Raw genomic sequence first — 21941 nt, forward strand, 5'->3', positions numbered from 1 at the left:
AAACCCCATCTCTACTAAAAATACAAAATTAGCTGGGCGTGGTGACGCATGCCTGTAATCCCAGCTACTCGGGAGGCTGAGGCAGGAGAATCCTTTGAACCTGAGAGGCGGAGGTTGTGGTGAACTGAGATTGCCCCTTTGCACTCCAGCCTGGGTGACAAGAGTGAGACTCTGTCTCAAAAAATAAAATAAAATAAAATAAAATACAAAAATTAGCTGAATGTGGTGGCAGACACCTGTAATCGCAGCTACTCAGGAGGCTGAGGCAGGAGAATCACTTGAACCCAGGAGGCGGAGGTTGCAGTGAGCCGAGATTGTGCCACTGCACTCCAGCCTGAGCGACAGAGCGAGACTCCATCTCCAAAAAAATAATAATAATAATTAAACAAAAAATAGGAATGGGGTCTCACTGCATTACCCAGGCTGGTCTTAAACTCCTATCAGCAAGTGATCCTCCTGCATCTGCCTCCGGAAGTGCTGGGATTGTAGGCATGAACCTTGACACCTGGCGAAGACATACTACTTTTGATTGGGATTCTTTATGGAAAGCCCTAAAATATTTTGTAGGCACTATATCAGCAATGTTTACAGGCTGCACTGTGAAACAGGTGTGTTGGAGGCAGACAGACTTTGAAATTTCTATGTATGGACTTAATTTAAGTCAGACAGGGAGGGTAAAGAGAGCAAAAATAAAAAAAAAGAAAATCTTTTTTCTGGAGACGGAGTCTTGCTCTGTCGCCCAGGCTGGAGTGCAGTGGTGTGATCTCGGCTCACTGCAACCTCCGCCTCACGGGTTCAAGCACTTCTACCTCAGCCTCCCGAGTAGCTGGGACTATAAGCACGCGCCACAATGCCCGGCTATTTTTTGTATTTTTAGTAGAGACAGGGTTTCACCATATTGGTCAGGCTGGTCTTGAACTCCTGACCTCGTGATCCGCCTGCCTCGGCCTCCCAATGTTCTAGGATTACAGGCGTGAGCCACTGTGCCTGGCCTTTACACTGATTTTTAATGCTGAAAGGGACTTTAGAATTTGCCTGGTCTGGCCAGAGGCGGAGGTTGCAGTGAACCAAGATCGTGCCACTGCGCTCGAGCCTGGGTGACAGAGCAAAACTCTGTCTCGAAAAAGAGAAAAAGAAAAAAAGAATTTGCCTGGGCCAACTCCTAATTACAGATGTGGAAACTGACCGAAGATGGCATCCAGCCCTCTTGATTTGGGTTTTCCACAGTAACTCTCATCAGCCTCCTGCTGACCACTTGTTGTTACCATTTTTTTCCAATCCACCATTCTTCTGTTAATCTCTGAAGTAATACAGAACACTTATATGGTGCCAGCACACATGGATATGTGTGTTGGGTTAGCAGCAGGATGAGTGAAACACTGGTATTTTTTGAGAGATGGGGTCTTGCTTTATTTTCCAGGCTGGAGCATGGTGGCTAGCCACAGGCCTATCACAATGTACTACAGCCTCGCACTCCTAGGCTCAAGCCATTCCGTCACCTCAGACCCCATAGTAGCTGGGAGTATACGTGTGCTCCACTGCATTGAGCAGTATGTTGATTTTTTTTTTTTTTTCCCTGAGACAGGGTCTTGCTTTGTCACCCACGCTGGAGTGCAGTGGTGCCATCACATCTCACTACTGCATCAACCTCCTGGGCTCAAGTGATCCTCCCGCCTTAACCTCCCAAGTAGCTGGGACCACAGCTGCATGCCACCACGCCTGGCAAATTTTTTGATTTTTTTTTTTTTTATTTGTAGTGACCAGATCTCACTATGTTGCCCAGGCTGGTCTCAAACCTAGGTTCAAGTGATCCTCCCGCTCAGCCTGCCAAACTGCTAGAATTATAGGTGTGAGCCACCAAGCCCACCCTGTACTTCATTATTAACTTAATTTTTTCAGATGAGAAAATTGAGGCATAAAGAGATTATGTAACTTGCTCAATACAGCTGAAAAGTGGCACAGTTGGTACTTAAACCCAGATACTGCTACCATGGTTCATATCCTTGACCACTGTACTATACACTATACTACCTTTTGTTGTTGTTAGAGACAGGATCTTTTTGTGTTGCCCAGGCTGGTCTCCAACTCCTAACCTCAAACAGTCCTCCCATGTCCTCCCAAAGTTCTGGGATTACAGACATGGGGTCCCACATGTGGCCTATACTGCCTTTTTGATAAGTCAAAAGCAGCTGGAGCCTCAACTAACCAATCCTAATTGCACACTGGAAAAAAATCTTGCATTTCTATTGCTCTCGAGTCTCACAGACTGCAAATAATTGATCCTTTTTAGCTTATTTAGGCTGGGAAATATGAGCTCATTTAGATACATTTAGAAGCCAGAGAGGAAAGAAACAGCCAGGTAGAAAAACCAGTCATTAAGTGAAGTCATGCACCACAGTATAGGGCTTTTATGCCATCAGGCCAGTCCTCTTGATTCCAGTATTTTGCTTAAATAATAAATTACTAAACATTTCAGAGGTAAAAAAAGGTTTTGAAGGCTACCTTTTCTTCTGTTCCCCTTTCTCTTCACCTTTGTTTTGTTTAAAAAAAAAAAAAAAAAAAAAACAGTTAATGGAATAGATGCACAGAGAATACCAGGGTCTTACAACTATTGCCAAGGTCTGCTTAATTCCTACCCTATGAAAACTTAGACCCTCTCAATACAATAATAGGGTTGCAGCTAGACTTCTGTTTGAAGTACAAGGTTGTTAAAGGGAAGCAATTAGGGCTTGTCATCCTCAGCCAGTCAACCACAGTTTAAAAGGAGGGAGGATAGGCCGGGTGCAGTGGCTCATACCTGTAATCCCAGCACTTTGGGAGGCCGAGGTGGGCAGATCATGAGTTCAGGAGATTGAGACCATCCTGGCTAACACGGTGAAACCCCATGTCTACTAAAAATACAAAAAATTAGCCGGGTGTGGTGGCAGGCGCCTGTAGACCCAGCTACTCAGGAGGCTGAGACAGGAGAATGGTGTGAGCCCAGGAGGTGGAGCTGGCAGTGAGCCAAGATTGCGCCACTGCACGTAGCCTGGGCGACACAGTGAGACTCCATCTCAAAAAAAAAAAAAAAAAAAAAAGGAGGGAGGATAGATGTGGTTTTATTTATTTATTTATTTATTTGAGACGGAGTCTTGCTCTGTCGCCCGGGCTGGAGTGCAGTGGCACGATCTCGGCTCACTGCAAGCTCCACCTCCCGGGTTCGTGCTATTCTCCTGCTTCAGCCTCCCGAGTAGCTGGGACTACAGGCACCCACCACCATGCCTGTCTAATTTTTTGTATTTTTTTTTTAGTAGAGGTGAGGTTTCACCCTGTTAGCCAGGATGGTCTCGATCCTGACCTCGTGATCCGCCTGCCTCAGCCTCCCAAAGTGCTGGGATTACAGGCATGAGCCACCATGCCTGGCCTACTTATTTATTTTTTAGATGGAGTTTTGCTCTTGTTGCCCAGGCTGGAGTGCAATGGCGTGATCTCAGCTCACTGCAACCTCCACCTCCCGGGTTCAAACAATTCTCCTGCCTCAGCTTCCCGAGTAGCTGGGATTACAGGAATACCCCACCATGCCCGGCTAATTTTGTATTTTTAGTAGAAATGGGTTTTCTGCATGTTGGTCGGGCTGGTCTCAAACTCCCGACCTCAGGTGATCTGCCCACCTCGGCCTCCCAAAGTGTTGGGATTACAGGCGTGAGCCACTGCACCTTGCCTAGATGGGTTTATTTAAATTGAACTCTAACCCATACAATCGTGTTTTGATAGAATTACTAAATATTTTCAACAACCGATCACTGGGGGATGGACTTTCCATATTTACTTTGTGAATCATAGCACACAATTTCTACATAGTAGGTAATAGTAAGGGTTAATTATTATTGTTCTCTCAAACTGTCCCACAGTTAATGCCTGTTTTTTGTGGAGTTTTTTTTTTTTTTTTGAGATGGAGTCTCATTCTGTCGCCCAAGCTGGAGTGCAGTGGTGTGATCTCGGCCCACTGCAACCCCTGCCTCCCGAGTTCAAGCAATTGTCCTGCCTCAGCCTCCTAAATAGCTGAGATTACAGGCAAGCGCCACCACGCCTGGCTAATTTTTTTGTATTTTTAGTAGAGACGGAGTTTTACCATGTTGGTCAGGATGGTCTCGAACTCCTGAAGCAGGTGATCCACCTGCTTCAGCCTCCCAAAGTGTGGAGATTACAGGCGTGAGCCACTGTGCCCGGCCAGTTAATGCCTGTTTTTGTTTTTGATTTTTATTTATTTTTTATTTATTTGTTTGAGACAGTCTCACTCTGTCATCCAGGCTGGGTTGCAGTGGCGCAATCTCGGCTAACTGCAACCTCCACCTCCTGGGTTCAAGTGATTCTCCTGCCTCAGCCTCCCGAATAGCTGGGATTACAGGCACGCGCCACCACACCTGGCTAATTTTTTTTTTTTTTTTTTTTTTTGAGATGGAGTTTCGCTTTCATTGCCCAGGCTGGAGTGCGATGGCACAATCTCGGCTCACCGGAACCTCCGCCTCCCGGATTCTAGCGATTCTCCTGCCTCAGCCTCCCGAGTAGCTGGGATTACAGGCATGCACCACCATGCCCAGCTAATTTTTGTATTTTTAGTAGAGACAGGGTTTCACCATGTTGGTCAGGCTGGTTTAGAACTCCCAACCTTAGATGATCTGCCCACCTCGGCCTCCCAAAGTGCTGGGATTACAGGTGTGAGCCAACATACCCGGCTAATTTTTGTATTTTTAGTAGAGACGGGGTTTCACCATGTTAGCCAAACTGGTCTCGAACTCCTGACCTCAAGTGATCTGCCCGCCTCAGCCTCCCAAAGTGCTGGGATTACAGGCATGAGCCACTGCACCTGGCCCTGTTTTACTTTTTAAAATTTATTTTCGGTTGGGTACAGTGTCTCATGCCTATAATCCCAGCACTTTGGGAGGCTGAGGCGGGTGGATCACCTGAGGTCGGGAATTCAAGACCAGCCTGGCCAACATGACGAAATGCCATCTCTACTAAAAAATGCAAAAATTAGCCCAACATGGTGGCACGTGCCTGTAATCCCAGCTACTCTGGAGGCTGAGGCAGTAGAATCGCTTGAACCCGGGAGGCAGAGGTTACAGTGAGCCAAGATTGGGCTCCTGTACTCTGGCCTGGGCAACAGAGTGAGATTCTGTCTCAAAAAAAAAAAAAAAAAAAAAAAAAAAGTAGGCCGGGCTTGGAGGTGCATGCCCTGTAATCCCAGCACTTTGGGAGGCCGAGGCAGGTGGATCACCTGAGGACAGGAGTTCGCGACCAGTCTAACGTGGTGAAACCCCGTCTGTACTAAATAAAAAAAACAATAGCTGGGCATGTATACCTGTAATCCGAGCTACTTGGGAGGCTGAGACAGGAGAATTGCTTGTACCTGGCAGGCGGAGGTTGCAGTGAGCTGAAATCGCTCTATTGCACTCCAGCTTGGGCAACAAAGCGGAACTCCACCAAAAAAATACATATTTTTTAAAATTTATATACAATAAAATTATTATGGGGTACAGTCATAACTCATAGAATATGACAAATATATACTGTCATGTAAGCACTACAACACTCAAGATACAGAACAATTTCACCCCCCACCTCCACAGATTTAATCATGCTGCTCCTTTGTAGTCAAACGCTCCTCTGCCCCAGACTCCTTAACAACCACTGATCTGTTTTCCATCCCTTTAACTTTTTTTTTCCAGAGTGGCCTATAAATGGAATTATACAGCCATTTGAGCCTTGCCTTTTTCACTTAGTATGATACATTTGAGATTCATCTGTGTTGTTGCATGTGTCAGTAGTCTTTTTGTTGTTGTTGTTATTGTTGAGACAGAGTCTTACTCTGCTGCCCAGGCTGGAGTGCAATGGTGTGATCTCTGCACACTGCAACCTCCGCCTCCCGGGTTGAAGCAATTCTCCTGCCTCAGCCTCCCGAGTAGATGCAATGGCGTAATCTTGGCTCACTGCAACCTCCACCTCCCAGGTTCAAGCGATTCTCCTGCCTCAGCCTCCCGAGTAGCTGGGATTACAGGCACATGCCACCATGCCAGGCTAATTTTTGTATTTTTAGTAGAGAGAGGGTTTCACCATGCTGGCCAGGCTGGTCTCAAACTCCTGACCTCAGGTGATCCACCTGCCTTGGCCTCCCAAATTGCTGGGATTGCAGATGTGAGCCACTGTACCTGGCCTTTCCTTTCTATTTCTGAGTATTCCATTGAATGGATATACCATAATTTGTTTATTCACCATTTGAAGGACATGTGGATTGTTTTTGGTTTTTGGTAGTTGTGAATGATGTTGCTATAAATATTTATGAACAGATTTTTGTGTGAATGTAAGTTTTCATTTCTCTACAGTAAGTACCTAGGAGTGGGATTGCTGAGTCATATAAGCATACATTTAACTTTAGAAGAAACTACCAAACTGTCTTCAAGAAAAACTATACCATTTTACATTCACACCAGCAATGTATGAGGGTTTCAGTTCCTTTGTATCCTCTCCAGTACTTGTTTTTGTTTTTAAATTTTAGCTATTTTATATAGGTATATCATGTTTTTTAAAATTTGCATTTTCCTGGTGACAAATGATATTGAGCATCTTTTCATGTGCCTATTTGCCATTTGTTTATCTTTGATGAAGGGTCTGCTCAGATCTTTTGCCCTTTAAAATAAATAAATAGAGTCAGGGTCTCATTATGTTACCTAGCCTTGTCTCAAACTCCTTAGCTTAAGCAGTCCTGCTTGGCCTCCCAAAGTACTGGGATTACATGCATGAGCCATCATGCCCAGTCTGCCCATTTTCTTTTTTTTTTGGAGAGACGGAGTCTTGTTCTGTTGCCCAGGCTGGAGTACAGTGGTGCAATCTCAGGTCACTGTAACCTCCGCCTCCCGGGTTTCAGTGATTCTCCTGCCTCAGCTTCCCAAGTAGCTAGGACTATAGGTGTGCGCCAACACACCCAGCTAGTTTTTGTATTTTTTAGTAGAGACGGGGCTTCACTATATGTTGGCCAGGCTGGTCTCAAACTCCTGACCTCAGGTGATCTGCCTGCCTCGGCCTCCCAAAGGGCTGGGATTACAGGCGTGAGCCACCATGCCCGGCCGAGTCTGCCCATTTTCTAAATTGGGTTGTTATTTTCTTATTGTTGAATTTTGAAAAAAAAATTTTTTTCCTCCCTCACAAGCCTTTGCACTGAAATTTCTTTATATGTGCTGGATACAAGTCATTTGTTGGATATGTGATTTATACATATTTTCTCCTAATCTATGACATATCTTTTTTTTTTTTTTTTTTTTGGAGACGGAGTCTCACTCTATCACCCAGGATGGAGTGCAGTGGCACGGTCTCGGCTCACTGCAACCTCCACCTCCCGGGTTCAAGTAATTCTCTGCCTCAGCCTCCCAAGTAGCTGGGATTATAGGCACCCACCACTATGCCCTGCTAATTTTTTTGTGTTTTTAGTAGAGACAGGGTTTCACCATCTTGGCCAGGTTGGTCTGGAACTCCTGACCTTGTGATCTGCCCACGTCGGCCTCCCAAAGTTCTGGGATTACAGGTGTGAGCCACCATGCCTGGCCCAACTTATCTTATTGTCTTTTGCAGAGCAGAAGTTTTACATTTTGATTAAGTCCACTTTATCAATTCTTTTCTTTTGTGGATTGTGCTTTTAATATTGTATCTAAGAACTCTGACTAACCCGAAGTCATGAAGGTTTTCTCCTGTTTTCTTCAAGAAGTTGTATATTTTTACATTAGGTATATGATCAGTTTTGAATTTTTTTTTTTTTTTTTTTTGATACAGCGTCTCGCTCTGTCACCTAGGCTGGAGTGCAGTGGCGTGATCTCGGCTCACTGCAACCTCCGCCTCCCGGGTTCAAGCGATTCTCCTGCCTCAGCCTCGAGTAGCTTAGATTACAGGCGCACGCCACCACGCCTAGCTAATTTTTATATTTTTAGTAGAGACGGGTTTCACCATGTTGGTCAGGCTGGTCTCGAACTCCTGACCTCATGATCTGCCCGCCTCGGCCTCCAAAGTGCTGAGATTACAGGTGTGAGCCACTGTACCTGGCCCTGAACTTATTTTTGTATAAATGTGAGATAGGCTGGGCATGGAGGCTTGTGCCTATAATCCCAGCACTTTGGGAGGCTGAGGCAGGAGGATCGCTTGAGCCCAAGAGTTTGAGAGCAGCCTGGGCAACATGGTGAGACTTTCCCTCTACAAAAAATAAAAAATATAAAATGATCTGGGCATGGTGGTGCATGCCTGTAGTTCCAGCTTCTGAGGAAGCTGAGGTGGGAGGATAGCTTGAGTCCAGCTGGTTGAGGCTGTAGTGAGCTATGATTGCACCACTGCACTCCAGCCTGGGCCACAAAGTAAGACCCATCTCTAAAAAATAAACAGGTTAGAGTTGGGTGTGGTGCCTTGCGCATATAACCCCAGCTATTTGGGAAGCTGAGGGGAGAAGACTGATAGAGGCAGAGTTCAGGGCCATCCTGGGCAACATAGCAAGACACCGTGTCTAAAAAAAAATAGAAAAATTAGCCAGGTGTGGTTTGCACTTGTAGCCCCAGCTACTCAAGAGGCTGACGCAAGATTATTGCTTGAGCCTAGGATTTTGGGGGTGCAGTGAGCTGTGATTTCACCACTGCACTCCAGCCTGGGCAACAGCAAGACCTATCTCTGCAAACAAACAAACAAAAAACCCAAGGCCTGTTGCAGTGGCTCACGCCTGTAATCCCAGCACTATGGGAGGCCGAGGTGGGTGGATCAGTTGAGGCTGGGAGTTCGAGACCAGCCTGGCCAACATGGGAAAACTCTCTCTCTACTAATAATACAAAAAAATTAGCCAGGCATGGTGGTACGTGCCTGTAATCCCACATGCTCAGGCTGAGGCAGGAAAATTGCTTGAACCCGGGATGCCAAGGTTGCAGTGAGCCAAAATCATGGCCACTGTATTCCAGCCTGGGTGACAGAGTGAAACTGTGTCTCAAAAACAAAAAACAGGAAGAAAAGGGTGAGTATGATATATTTCTTCAGAGAAAAAAATTCAAATAGTAGTTTATCTTAATTTTTTCCATAGGTAACATATGCACATAATACAGGATTTAGGGTGTACAGTGAAAAATAAGATGCTCTTGGTCCCATAGGCCACCCAGATACCACCATTCCCCCACCTCCCTCTGTTATCAGTTTCTTATGTATCTTGCCAGGAATAATTTATGAATTTACAACTGTATGTGTGTTTTATTCATTTATTTATTTGAGATGGAGTCTTGCTCTGTCGCCCCAGCTAGAGTGCAGTGGCGCAATCTTGGCTCATTGCAACCTCTGCCTCTCCATTCAAGCGATTCTCCTGCCTCAGCCTCCCAAATAGCTGGGATTACAGGCGCCCGCCAACGCACCTGCTTAATTTTGTATTACTAGTAGAGAGGGGGTTTCTCCATGTTGGTCAGGCTGGTCTCGAACTCCCAACCTCAGGTGATCCGCCTGCCTTGGCCTCCCAAATTGCCGGGATTGTAGGCGTGAACCACCGCATCCGGCAATACATGTGTTTTAATAAACGATAACAAAGTATTCTCCCATTCTATACTTTGCTTTCATTCATTGAGCAATTTCTCTTGGAGACCATTTCGTGAGCCTCCTCATTTGTTTTTTTTTAAAGAAGTCTTTATTTAAATCATTCACATTTCACACAAATCACTGATTTAAAGTGTATAATTCTGTGGGGTTTTTTTTTAAATATAATCAGGGTTGGCAACCATCACCACAATGTAATTTTAGATCATTTTTTTATCCCGTAAAAGAAACCGTATACCCATTAGCAGCCAGTCTCTATTCCTCTCCTACATGCCCTGGCCATAGGCAACAACTAATCTACTTTCTGTCTATGGGTTTGCCTATTCTGGACATTTCATATAAATCATACAATATGTGTTTTTTTTGTGACCAGCTTTTTAGGGTTTTTTTTGAGACAGAGTCTTGCTCTGTCACCCAGGCTGGAGTGCAGTGGCGCAATCTCGGCTCACTGCAACCTCCACCTCCTAGGTTCAAGCCATTCTCATGCTTTGGACTCCCAAGGGATTACAGGCGCCCCGCGACCCACCCCCCGCACCATGTCTGGCTAATTTTTGCATTTTTTTAGTAGAGATGGGGTTTCACCATATTGACCAGGCTGGTCTCGAGCTCAGGTTTTCCTTTCTGTAGGATAAATATCTAGTAGTACAGTGTTTTTCCTGGGAAGCTGGAGGGGTGTTTGATTTATTGTTCTTAGTTGTAGTATAATTTACATACAGTAAAATGCACAGATCTTGAATGCTCAATGGGAGGAGTTCGACAGTTGTATAAGCCTATGTATTACCACCCACTCAAATGTGTTACAGTTTTAAAATCTTACCATATCAAGAAATAGTTTAGAACCTAAGGGTAGTGTTAGTCTGGCACCAGGGGGTGTCTGGTTATCATCTGCTTTTGTTTCGTTTAGTTTTTATAGGAAGAAATAGTTTGCTTAGTCAGAATTATTTAAAATTCAAAAGTATTGTTTGCTTTTCAGCAAGGTCAGTGACAGCAGTAAATTTTTGTCGAGTTTCTTAGGGAGAAACTGATTTTTCCCCTTCTCCAGAGGTTCCACTTACTTCTTTTTTAGGGTGTTTTTTTTTGTTTTTTTTTTTTTTTTGAGGGAGTGCAGTGGCGCGATCTTGGCTCACTGCAAGCTCTGCCTCCTGGGTTCACGCCATTCTCCTGTCTCAGCCTCCCGAGTAGCTGGGACTACAGGTGCCCGCCACCACGCCCAGCTAATTTTTTGTATTTTTAGTAGAGACAAGGTTTCACCGTGTTAGCCAGGATGGTCTCGATCTCCTGACCTTGTGATCCGCCCGCCTCGGCCTCCCAAAGTGCTGGGATTACAAGCATGAGCCACTGCGCCCGGCCTCTTTTTTTTTTTTTTTTTTCTTTGAGACGGAGTCTCACTCTGTTACCCAGGCTGGAGTGCAGTGGCCTTATTTCAGCTCACTGCAACCTCTGTCTCCCAGGTTCAAGTGATTCTTGTGTGTCAGCCTCCTGAGTAGCTCGGATTACAGGCTCATGCCACCACGCCCAACTAATTTTTATATTTTTAGTAGAGATGGGGGTTTCACCATGTTGGCCAGGCTGGTCTCGAACCCCTGACCTCAAGTGATCCACGCACATTGGTCTCCCACAGTGCTGGGATTACAGGCATGAGCCACTGCACCCAGCCTCCACTTATTTCATTAAAGTGACTGCTGTTGGAGCTATTCCTTAAGGTTTTTTCCTAATTTCATCCAACTTTACTGGAAACAACAAAAAAAAGAAAAAAAAATCCTAATTTGATATGTGAATATTCATATTTGGTACTATGTAGATAGGCCATACTTTTTGTCTCCAGATCTTTAAAAAAAAATTTTTTTTTTGAGATGGAGTTTCGCCCTTGTCGCCCAAGCTAGAGTTGCAATGGTGCGATCTCGGCTCACTGCAACCTCCTCCTCCCAGGTTCAAGTGATTCTCCTGCCTCAGCCTCCCAAGTAGCTGGGATTACAGGCACCTGCCACCCCACCTGACTAATTTTTTGTATTTTTAGTAGAGACGGGGTTTCACCATGTTGGCCAGGCCGGTCTCGAACTCCTGGTCTCAGGTGATCTGCCTGCCTCGGTCTCCCAAAGTGCTGAGATTACAAGCATGAGCCACATCACCCGTCCTAAAAAAGTTTTTCATTATTTATTTGCTTTTTTTTTTTTTTTTGAGACAGAGTTTCACTCTTGTTGCACGGGCTGGAGTGCAGTGGCATGATCTCGGCCCACTGCAACCTCCACCTCCTGAGTTCAAGCAATTCTCCTGCCTCAGCCTCCCAAGTAGCTGGGACTACAGGTGCCTGCCACCAAGTCTGGCTAATTTTTTGTATTTTTAGTAGAGATGGGGTTTCATCATGTTGGCCAGGCTGGTCTCGAACTCCTGACCTCAGGTGATCCACCTGCCTTGGCCTCCTAAAGTGCTGGGATTACAGGCGTGAGCCACTGTGCCCAGCCCTAAAAAAAATTTAGGCTGAGGCTGGGCGCGGTGGCTCATACCTGTAATCCCAGCACTATGGGAGGCCCAAGGCGGGTGGATCACGAGGTCAGGAGTTTGAGACTAGCCTGACTAACATGGTGAAATCCCACCTCTACTAAAAATACAAAAATCTGCCGGGCATGGTGGTGTGCGCCTGTAATCCCAGCTACCCAGGAAGTTGAGGCAGGAATTGCTTGAACCCGCAAGGCAGAGGTTGCAGTGAGCTGCGATCACACCGCTGCACTCCAGCCTGGGGGACACAGTGAGACTCCGTCTCAAAAAAAAAGATGGGGCTGAGTGTGGTGGCCCAAGCCTATAATTCCAGCACTCTGGTAGGCTGAGGCAGGAGAATTACTTGAGGCCAGGAGTTTGAGACCAGCCTAGGCAGCATAGCAAGATCCCATCTCTACCAAAAAAAAAAAATTAGCTGGGGCCGGGCGCGGTGGCTCACGCCTGTAATCCCAGCACTTTGGGAGGCCGAGGCAGGCAGATCATGAGGTCACGAGATCGAGACCATCCTGGCTAACACGGTGAAACCCCATCTCTACTAAAAATACAAAAAATTAGCTGGGCGTGGTGGTGGGCGCCTGTAGTCCCAGCTACTCGGGAGGCTGAGACAGGAGAATGGCGTGAACCCAGGAGGCGGAGCTTGCAGTGAGCTGAGATAGTGCCACTGCAGTCCGACCTGGGCGAAAGAGCGAGACTCCGTCTCAAAAAAAAAAAAAAAAAAAAAATTAGCTGGGTGCAGTGGTGTGCACATGTAGTCCTAGCTACTTAAGAGGTTGAGACAGGAGGATTGCTTGAGTCCACGAGTTTGAGTCTGCAGTGAACCGTGATTACACCACTACACTCTAGCCTGTCCTACAAAATGAGACCTTGTCTCAAAAAAAAGAGAGAAAGGGATAGTGTCTCACTATGTTTCCCAGACTGACCTGAAAGTCCTGGGCTCAAACAGTACTCCTACCTCAGCCTCCTGAGTAGCTGGGATTATGGGTGCGCACCACCACACCCAGATATGTCTCCAGATGTTATAACAAATTCTTACTCAACAATCTCTGTTATAAAAAGTCTCCACTTATTTTGTGCAATACTCAGTATTATTTGGGAAGTCCCTTGAAGGTTGTGGGAATGTTTTTGAGAGATATAGTATGTTCAGTGTGAGGCTAGAGTGATGAGGATACAGTTTGATGATCCTTAATGAGGCTTTTGCATAGAACTTGCTTTGGGAAAATAGTTTGCTTTTATAATATTAGAACAGCTATTACCATGTTAAGAAAGGTTTCTATCCTGACTCTTCTATTGGTAATGTTTGTGGGTAGGGGAGAAGGAGGCCACATATGGTTAAAACAAACAAGTGATCCTAATACTCTGCTGTCCCCATCAGCTGGTTCTTGGCCAGCAAGTCAGCCTAGTTTATCTTGGTTTTTTAACCAGTACATACTTAGTTGCCTTTATTAAGAGTAAACCAGGAGAACATGATTTCTTCTGATTATTATGATTTATTTATTATTATTATTATTATTTTGAGACAGAGTCTCGCTCTGTTGCCCAGGCTGGAGTGCAGTGGCCTGATCTCGGCTCACTGCAACCTCTGCCTCCTGAGTTCAAGTGATTCTCCTGCCTCAGCCTCCCAAGTAGCTGGGATTACAGGCACGTGCCACCATGCCTGGCTAGTTTTTGTATTTTTAATAACGACTGGGTTTCACTATGTCGGCCATGCTGGTCTCAAACTCCTGACCTCAAGTGATCTGCCTGCCTTGGCCTCCCAAAGTGCTGGGATTACAGGCATGAGCCACTGGGCCAGGCCAGATTTCTCATATTAGAAAGTCAGACAGTGTGGTGAGGAGGAACTCAGGACTAGGGACAAGAGTAAGATAGATACAGTAGACATTTATATTGCCAACTTTTACCAAGTTCTGAAAGCCATTGATATAATTCCTGCAGGCTCATATCCCACAATTTTGCCCAATAAAATATTCTATATGCTGTTAGTTTATCCCTAACAGCAGACATTCATTTTATAAGAAGGTGGTCTATATGTGCCATAATCATCATTAATTAATTTTCAAAGTTGCTTATGAAAGAGATGGAGATGTTTGTCTTGGCTCCCACTAAGGAAAAGGAGATATATTTCTCCACATCCAGTTTGCTTGGATCCTGGTTGGTGAAGATGTACCAGGCCATGCAACTAAAATGGTTCCATGGCAAGGGTGGTGCTTGATGCCAGTTGTTCATTTACAGGTAGCTTTTGAAAATGGCTGCCTCTCATTTCACCGGGCTCACAGCTGTTGCTGATGTAATTAAAGATCTAGACACTCAGATAGCTGTAAGTAAGTTTGAGGCTACTGTGAGCAGAACTTGGTGAATGTGCTTCTGATCGTGATGACACCCAAGCTGACGTCCACAGAGTCAACCTCATGACTCTAAGATTCAGGAGTCTCAGCTGCTCCAGACTAGGGTCTCTGCATGTACTTAGATTGCTAACACTCAGAGAAAAATTGCTCTTGATAAAGAGGAGTTTACTTTTAACAAATGCTAAAAGTTATGTTTATTGGGCATAGCCCTGACATAGACTTAAGCATGTTTGAAATGCCAGAATGAACTACTCTGTATTCTTAAGCTTTGTGACTGATTTTTTTAAAGGATGTGATTGTGCTATGACTTATTTGAATTTAACATTATTTGATACTTTAAAAATAATGCATGTATACTTAACTAAGTATTTTTACAAAGTTCTCAAAAATGTCTTGCTTATTCTAGTTTATTTATTTATTTATTTATTTATTTTTTATTATTATTTGAGATGGAGTTTCGTCAACCTCTGCATCCCGAGTTCAAGCAATTCTTCTGCCTTAGCCTCCCAAGTAGCTGGGATTACAGGAGTGTGTCACCACGCCCAGCTAATTTTGTGTTTTTAGTAGAGTTGGGGTTTCTCCATGTTGGTCAGGCTGGTCTCAAACTCCTGACCTCAGGTGATCCACCCACCTCAGCCTCCCAAAGTGCTGGGATTACAGGCATGAGCCACTGTGCCCAGCCTCTAGTTTATTTTTATTTCATTTTATTTTTAGATAGTGTCTCACTCTGTCAACTAGGCTGGAATGCAGTAGTGGTGTGATCATGGCTTATTGCAGCCTCAACTTCTTGGGCTCAGGCAATCCTCCTGCCTTAGCCTCCTGAGTAGCTAGGACCACATGCTACCATGTCCAGCTAAGTGTTTTTTGTGTTTTTTTTTTTTTTTTGTGGGGCGGTGGGGGCAAGTCTCACTCTGTTGCCCAGGCTGGAGTACAGTAGCGTGATCTCGGCTCACTGCAAGCTCTGTCTCCCGTGTTCAAGTGATTCTCCTGCCTCAATCTCCCCAGTAGCTGGGAGGGATTATAGGTGTGTGCCACCACGCCTAGCCAATTTTTTTGTATTTTTAGTAGAGATGGGGTTTCAACATGTTGGTCAGGCTCCTCTCGAACTCCTGACCTCAGGTGATCTACCCGCCTTGGCCTTCCAAAGTGCTGGGATTACAGACCTGAGCCACCACACCCAGCCCCTGCTAAATTTTTACAGAGATAGGGCTTCCCCATGTTCCCCAGGCTGGTCTTGAACTCCTGTCTCAAGTGGTCCTTCCACTTCAGGCACCCAACATGCTGGGATTACAGACATGAGCTACTGCACCCAGCCCTAGTTTATTTTTGTACATAAGATTCTTCATTTCATTTACTTGCTTCCTTGTTTAAATTTTGTGGACTATTTCACTTAACATTTGGAAATGAGATGGTTTCTAAATATCAGGTGAGAGTAATAAACATTCTTCATTCCCTCAATTTTTAACCTGTGGGTATTAAATGGTCACCATTCCATATATACTGAAGAACGCTCAAAGTCTGACAGACCTCATTTTACTTACCTTTTTTTTTTTTTTTTTTTTTTTGGTAGAGACTAGGTCTCGCTATGTTGCCCAAGCTGGTCTTGAACTACTGGGCTCAAGTGATCCTACCACCTGGGCCTCCCAAAGTGCTGGGATTACAGTTGTGAGCCATTGCACCAGGCCTCTTTTTACTCTCAAGATTCATCCTTTATTACAGGTTCTTCTAGAGCTAATTCTTGTGCTTTTCTTCTCCAGTTAATTGGCCTTGGTCCTCACAGCTCCAAAAAGAAACAGGATCTCGATAAGCTCTATGAGCTGAAGTCCAAAGCTCGGCAGATTATGAACCAGTTTGGCCCCTCAGCCCTAATCAACCTCTCCAATTTCTCATCCATAAAACCGGAACCAGCCAGCACCCCTCCACAAGGCTCCATGGCCAATAGTACTACAGTGGTAAAGATACCAGGCACTCCTGGGACAGGAGGTCGTCTTAGCCCTGAAAACAATCAGGTATCATCCTCTTACTCTTTCTTCTCTGTAGCCACCTCTTACCTATTATGTCAATCTGTAATACTTTAAGAGATGTCCATCTCAGATGCTGCTTTTTTCTCTTAGCCGAAAAGGTCTTTTCCCTCTTTTGGATTTCTAACTTTTTTTGTTTGTTTTAATATAAGTAGAGAGTTTATTTGGGCCAAATTTGAGGACTCCCAACTCAGGAGACACAGATTCAAGTTGTCCTGAATATATACTCCTCTGGGAGCATTCTTTAGCAAATTATCATGTACAATGTTTATTTATTACTGTATTGTATGTGGTTGTGTGTATGCATATATACATCCATCCATCCATCTGTACACACTAACACAATACCTTGCCTATGAAAGGTGTTTTTTCCCTTTCATTTTGATAAGTGCTTTATATACATGTTAACCATGTAGTTGTTAAATAAAATAATAAATTGATTCATTATTCCTATGATAAAAGTACTCTTGCTTCTAGTCATTCCATCTTCTAGTTCATCCAATTGCTGCCATTATTAATTTTCTGCAGTGATTCTAAAATCTGCTCCATTCTTTCTACCCATAATTCTGATTCTGCCCTCCAGAGCCACAAGAAATAAGTATAATCCCTTTGACTTGTTTTTTGTAGGCTGTGTAGAATGGATGAGTTGGCCCAGTATTTCAAGGGAATGAGTGGAGGGACTTGCAAAGATTAATGAGAGCGGGTTGGGCAGTCAGGATATCAACCTATGTTGAATATGGAGTCTGTTGTAGAAGACAGAATTTAAAATTGTATAGGTAGGGCAGAACATAGTATACCTGTACTAGTCAATTTCCATTGGAACTTTTAGGCAATATACAATCTTTGCAGATATTTAATAAAGGAGTAAAAGTAACATAATAAAAATAGTGTGTCCTATGGAGGATTAACTTGGCAGTAAGGGGACAGGATGGGTAGAAAAGGGGGTTAGACTGGGTGGATGACCAATTCTAAGATTTTTGCAATAAATCAAGACATGGAGTGAAGGCTCGAATTAGGTGATAATGATAGAATGAAGAAGAATGGATAGATATGAGACATCATTAACAAATATTTATTCTTTTTTTTTTTAGAGAAAGGGTTTTGCTCTGTTGCCTGGGCTAGAGTGCAATGGTATAATCATAGCTCACTGTAGCCTCAGATTTCTGGGTTCGGCCGGGCATGGTGGCTCAAGCCTGTAATCCCAGCACTTTGGGAGGCCAAGGTGGGCGATCACGAGGTCAGATGAAGACCATCCTGGCTAACACGGTGAAACCCCGCCTCTACTAAAAATACAAAAACATTAGCCAGGCGTGGTGGCAGGCGCCTGTAGTCCCAGCTACTCGGGAGGCTGAGGCAGGAGAATGGCGTGAACCCAGGAGGTGGAGCTTGCAGTGAGCAGAGATTGCGCCACTGCACTCCAGCCTGGGCGACAGAGCAAGACTCTGTCGCAAAAAAAAAATTATTTTCTTGGGTGTGTGCGGTAGCTCATGCCTGTAATTCCAGCACTTTGGGAGGCCAAGGCAGGCGATAACCCAAGGTCAAGAGTTCGAGACCAGCCTGGCCAATATGCTGAAACCCCATCTCTACTAAAATTACAAAAATCAGCCTGGCATGGTGGTGCACGCCTGTAGTCCCAGCTACTCAGGAGGCTGAGGCAGAAGAATCACCTGAACCCGGGAGGCAGAGGTTGCAGTGAGCCGAGATTACACCACTGCACTCCAGCCTGGGTGACAGAACGAGATTCCGTCTCAAAAAAAAAAAAAATGTTTTTTTCTTTTTTCTTTATTTCAAAAGTTATATGTGTTCATCACAGAAACTTCAGAAATACACAAAGAATAAATAGCCCATAATTCTAATGCCACCACCCTAAAATAGCTATGGTTAGCATTTTAGTGTATGTCTTTTGGTGTTTTTCTTTTTTTCCTCTGTCTGTCTCTCTCTCTTTTTTTTTTTTTGAGACAGAGTCTCGCTCTGTCACCCAGGATGGAGTGTAGTGGCATAATCTTGGCTCACTGCAACCTCCTCCTCCCAATTCAAGCTATTCTCCTGCCTCAGCCTCCCTAATAGTTGGGATTATAGGCACCCACCACCACGCCCAGCTAATTTTTGTATTTTTAGTAGAGACGGGGTTTCGCCATGTTGGTCAGGCTGGTCTCAAACTCCTGACCTCAGGTTATCCACCCGCCTCAGCCTCCCAAAGTGCTAGGATTACAGGCGTGAGCCACCGTACCCGGCTTTTTTTTTTTTTTTTTTTTTCAGTGGAATTTTACTAGAAGGTTTAGAGCAGGAAAGAAAGGAAAGTACACTTGGAAGAGACTCAAATGGGCACTGAGGAGGTCAAGTGCCTAACTTTTTCTTTTTTCTTAATTTATTTTTTATATATTTTTTAGATTTTTTTTTTTTTTTGAGATGGAGTCTCACTCTGTTGCCCAAGCTGGAGTGCAGTGGCGCGATCTCATCTCACTGCAAGCTCTGCCTCCCGGGTTCACGCCATTCTCCTGCCTCAGCCTCCCAAGTAGCTGGGACTACAGGTGCCCACCACCACGCCTGGCTAATTTTTTTTTTTTGCATTTTTAGTAGAGACAGGGTTTCACCGTGTTAGCCAGGATGGTCTCAATCTTCTGACCTCGTGATCTGCTCACCTCGGTCTCCCAAAGTACTGGGATTACAGGCGTGAGCCACTGCACCCGGCCATTTTGTAGATTTTTTTTTAAAATAGAGATGCAGTCTCGCCATGTTGCCCAGGCTGGTCTTTGAACTCCTGGGCTCAGGCAGTCCTCCCACCTCGGCCTTCCAAAGTGGTGGGATTACAGGCGTGAGCCACTGTGCCAGGCCCTTTTTTTTTGTTTGTTTTTTAAGACATGAGGTCTTCCTGTGTTCCCCAGGCTGGAGTGTAGTGGCACAATCATAGCTCACTGCAGTCTCTAACTCCTGGCCTCAAGTGATCCTCCTGCCTCAGCCTCCTGAGTAGCTGGGACTACAGGCACAGATCACTGTGCCTGGCTTTCTTTTGATTACTTTTTAATGGCACACGTATGTAACATGACATTTCCTTTATGAAGGCTGCCCTCAGGGAGCTTTTAGCCTATTAAGTCAGAAACAGGGAAGTATGTAAATATGCACAATGATAAAGGGTACACAGGATACAGTAGAGGCCAAAGGAGGAAGTAAGTGGTTACCTTTACTGGGATGGGCTAGGAAAAGCATCAGAAAGAGGCACCATGAGCTAAGCAAGAAGGAAGAAGAGAGGAAGAGCATGTACAGCACTTTGGGAGGCTGAGGCGGAAGAATAACTTGAGGCCAGGAGTTCAAGAGCAGGCTGCACAACATAGCGAGATCGTGTCTCTCAAAAAAAAAAAAAAAAAAATTAGCCAGGTATGGTGGCACGTGCCTATGGTCCCAGCTAGCTGGGAAGCTTAGGTGGGAGAGCTTGGCAGTCAAGGCTGCAGTGAGCCCTGCCACTGCACTCCAGTGGGCAATAGAGCAAGACCCTGTCTCAAAAACAAAACAAAACAAAAAAACAAACTTGTCTAAAGGCAAGGGGCATGGTACAATTTGTGGTGGTCAGAGAATTGCAAATTTCTTCATGTGGAGAGGCACAGTGAGAAAAAGACATGAGGTTGAAATATACTGCCTGACAGCTGGATGCTGGCCTGTCTTCAAACTGCTCTTTCCACCTTTCCCTAAGTTACTTCTGTCTTGAGAGTGTAGTCTTACAGCAGCATAGTCAGGTAGGCCAGACTGTGAACTCATTGGAAAGTGGAAACTAAAACCAACAATTTGACAGCCTTTCTTCATTACAGGGTAATGATTTGTTTCATTTCCTTAATACCTTGTTGAAAAGTCTTCTTCCAATTAACTTTAGGTATTGACCAAGAAGAAATTACAGGACTTAGTAAGAGAAGTGGATCCTAATGAGCAGTTGGATGAAGATGTGGAGGAGGTAAGGTGGGGTTGGGTACCCCAGAAACTGGTCCCTGAGAACCGGTATAGCATAGTGGTTAAGAGCACAAACAGGCCAGATGCAGTGGCTCATGCCTTTTGAGAGACCAAAGCAGGAGGATTGCTGGAGCCCAGAGGTTCAAGACCAGCCTAGGCCATATAATGAGACCTTGTCTCTGCAAAAAATTAAAAAATTAGCTGAGTGCCGGGTGTGGTGGCTCACTCCTGTAATCCCAGCACTTTGGGAGGCCGAGGTGGGCGGATCACAAGGTCAGGAGATCAAGACCATCCTGGCTAACACAGTGAAACCCCGTCTCTACTAAAAATACAAAAAAAAAAAAATTAGCCGGGCATGGTGGCGGGCGCCTGTAGTCCCAGCTACTCGGGAGGCTGAGGCAGGAGAATGATGTGAACCCAGGAGGCGGAGTGCAGTGAGCTGAGACCATGCCACTGCACTCCAGCCTAGGCGACAGAGCAAGACTCCGTCTCAAAAAAAAAAAAAAAGAAAAAAAATTAGCTGAGCGTGGTGGTGTGTACCTGTAGTTCCAGCTACTAGGGAGGTTGAAGTGTTCTTAAACCCAGAAGGCCGAGGTTGCAGTAAGCCAAGATTGTACCACTGCAATAAATAAATAAAATAAGAGCACAGACAAATCTGAATTTGCTTAATACCCAATAACTGCTGCTACTTCTGCCTGTTAAAAAAGGCATAGTCTGTTGCTCATAGGCAATCACTTTCAACAATTTTAGCTGTTTCTGTAACATTCTTCTATATTTCTAAGTAATATACTTAAAAAGATACTCTTTGACCCATTAATTTTATAATATTCTTTTTTTTTAGAGACGGAGTTTCGCTGTTGATGCCCAGGCTGGAGCGCAATGGGGCGATCTTGGCTCACCACAACCTCCGCCTCCTGGGTTCAAGCGATTCTCCTGCCTCGGCCTCCCGAGTAGCTGGGATTATAGGCATGCGCCACGACACCTGGCTAATTTTTGTATTTTTAGTAGAGATGGGGTTTCTCCATGTCAGTCAAGCTGGTCTCGAACTCCTGACCTCAGGTGATCCACCTGCCTCGGCCTCCCAAAGTGCTGGGATTACAGGTGTGAGTCACCGTGCCTGGCCAATTTTATAAGATTCTGTTGATTCCCTATTATGGTAGATGAGAATTTTTTACACCACTCACATGTGTGCCATATAACTTTTATTTATTTATTTATTTATTTATTTATTTTTTGAGACAGTCTTGCTCTGTTGCCCAGGCTGGAGTATAGTGGCAGGATCTCAGCTTACCGCAACCTCTGCCTCCCGGGGGTTCAAGTGATTCTCCTGCCTCAGCCTCCCAAGTAGCTGGGATTATAGGCATGTGCCACCACACCTGGCTAATTTTTGTATTTTTAGTAGAGATGGGGTTTTGCCATGTTGGCCAGGCTGGTCTCGGACTCCTGACCTCAGGCGATTCACCCACCTCGGCCTCCCAAAGTGCTGGGATTACAGGCATGAGCTATCACGCCTGCTGGCCCATATAACTTTCCTTACTGTTTTTCTTTTTTTTGAGACAGAATC

At 44.9% G+C, this 21941-nt stretch overlaps 1 protein-coding gene across 3 annotated transcripts in view; it reads left to right on the forward strand.

Annotated features, from left to right (window-relative positions):
- The window catches only part of TAF12 (TATA-box binding protein associated factor 12), a 40000-nt gene that overhangs the window by 4778 nt on the left and 13281 nt on the right, over positions 1 to 21941 (forward strand). For all 3 annotated transcript variants that reach the window (XM_008953415.4, XM_008953416.5, XM_063593562.1), the window contains exons 2-3: positions 16175 to 16426; positions 20304 to 20381. In XM_008953415.4, coding sequence (XP_008951663.1) covers positions 16259 to 16426; positions 20304 to 20381 — 246 coding nt within the window. In that variant the 5' untranslated portion in view covers positions 16175 to 16258. The remainder of the gene's footprint in view (positions 1 to 16174; positions 16427 to 20303; positions 20382 to 21941) is intronic.

Source organism: Pan paniscus, chromosome 1 (assembly GCF_029289425.2).
Source record: "Pan paniscus chromosome 1, NHGRI_mPanPan1-v2.0_pri, whole genome shotgun sequence".
In the NCBI taxonomy this organism is placed as follows: Eukaryota; Metazoa; Chordata; class Mammalia; order Primates; family Hominidae; genus Pan; species Pan paniscus.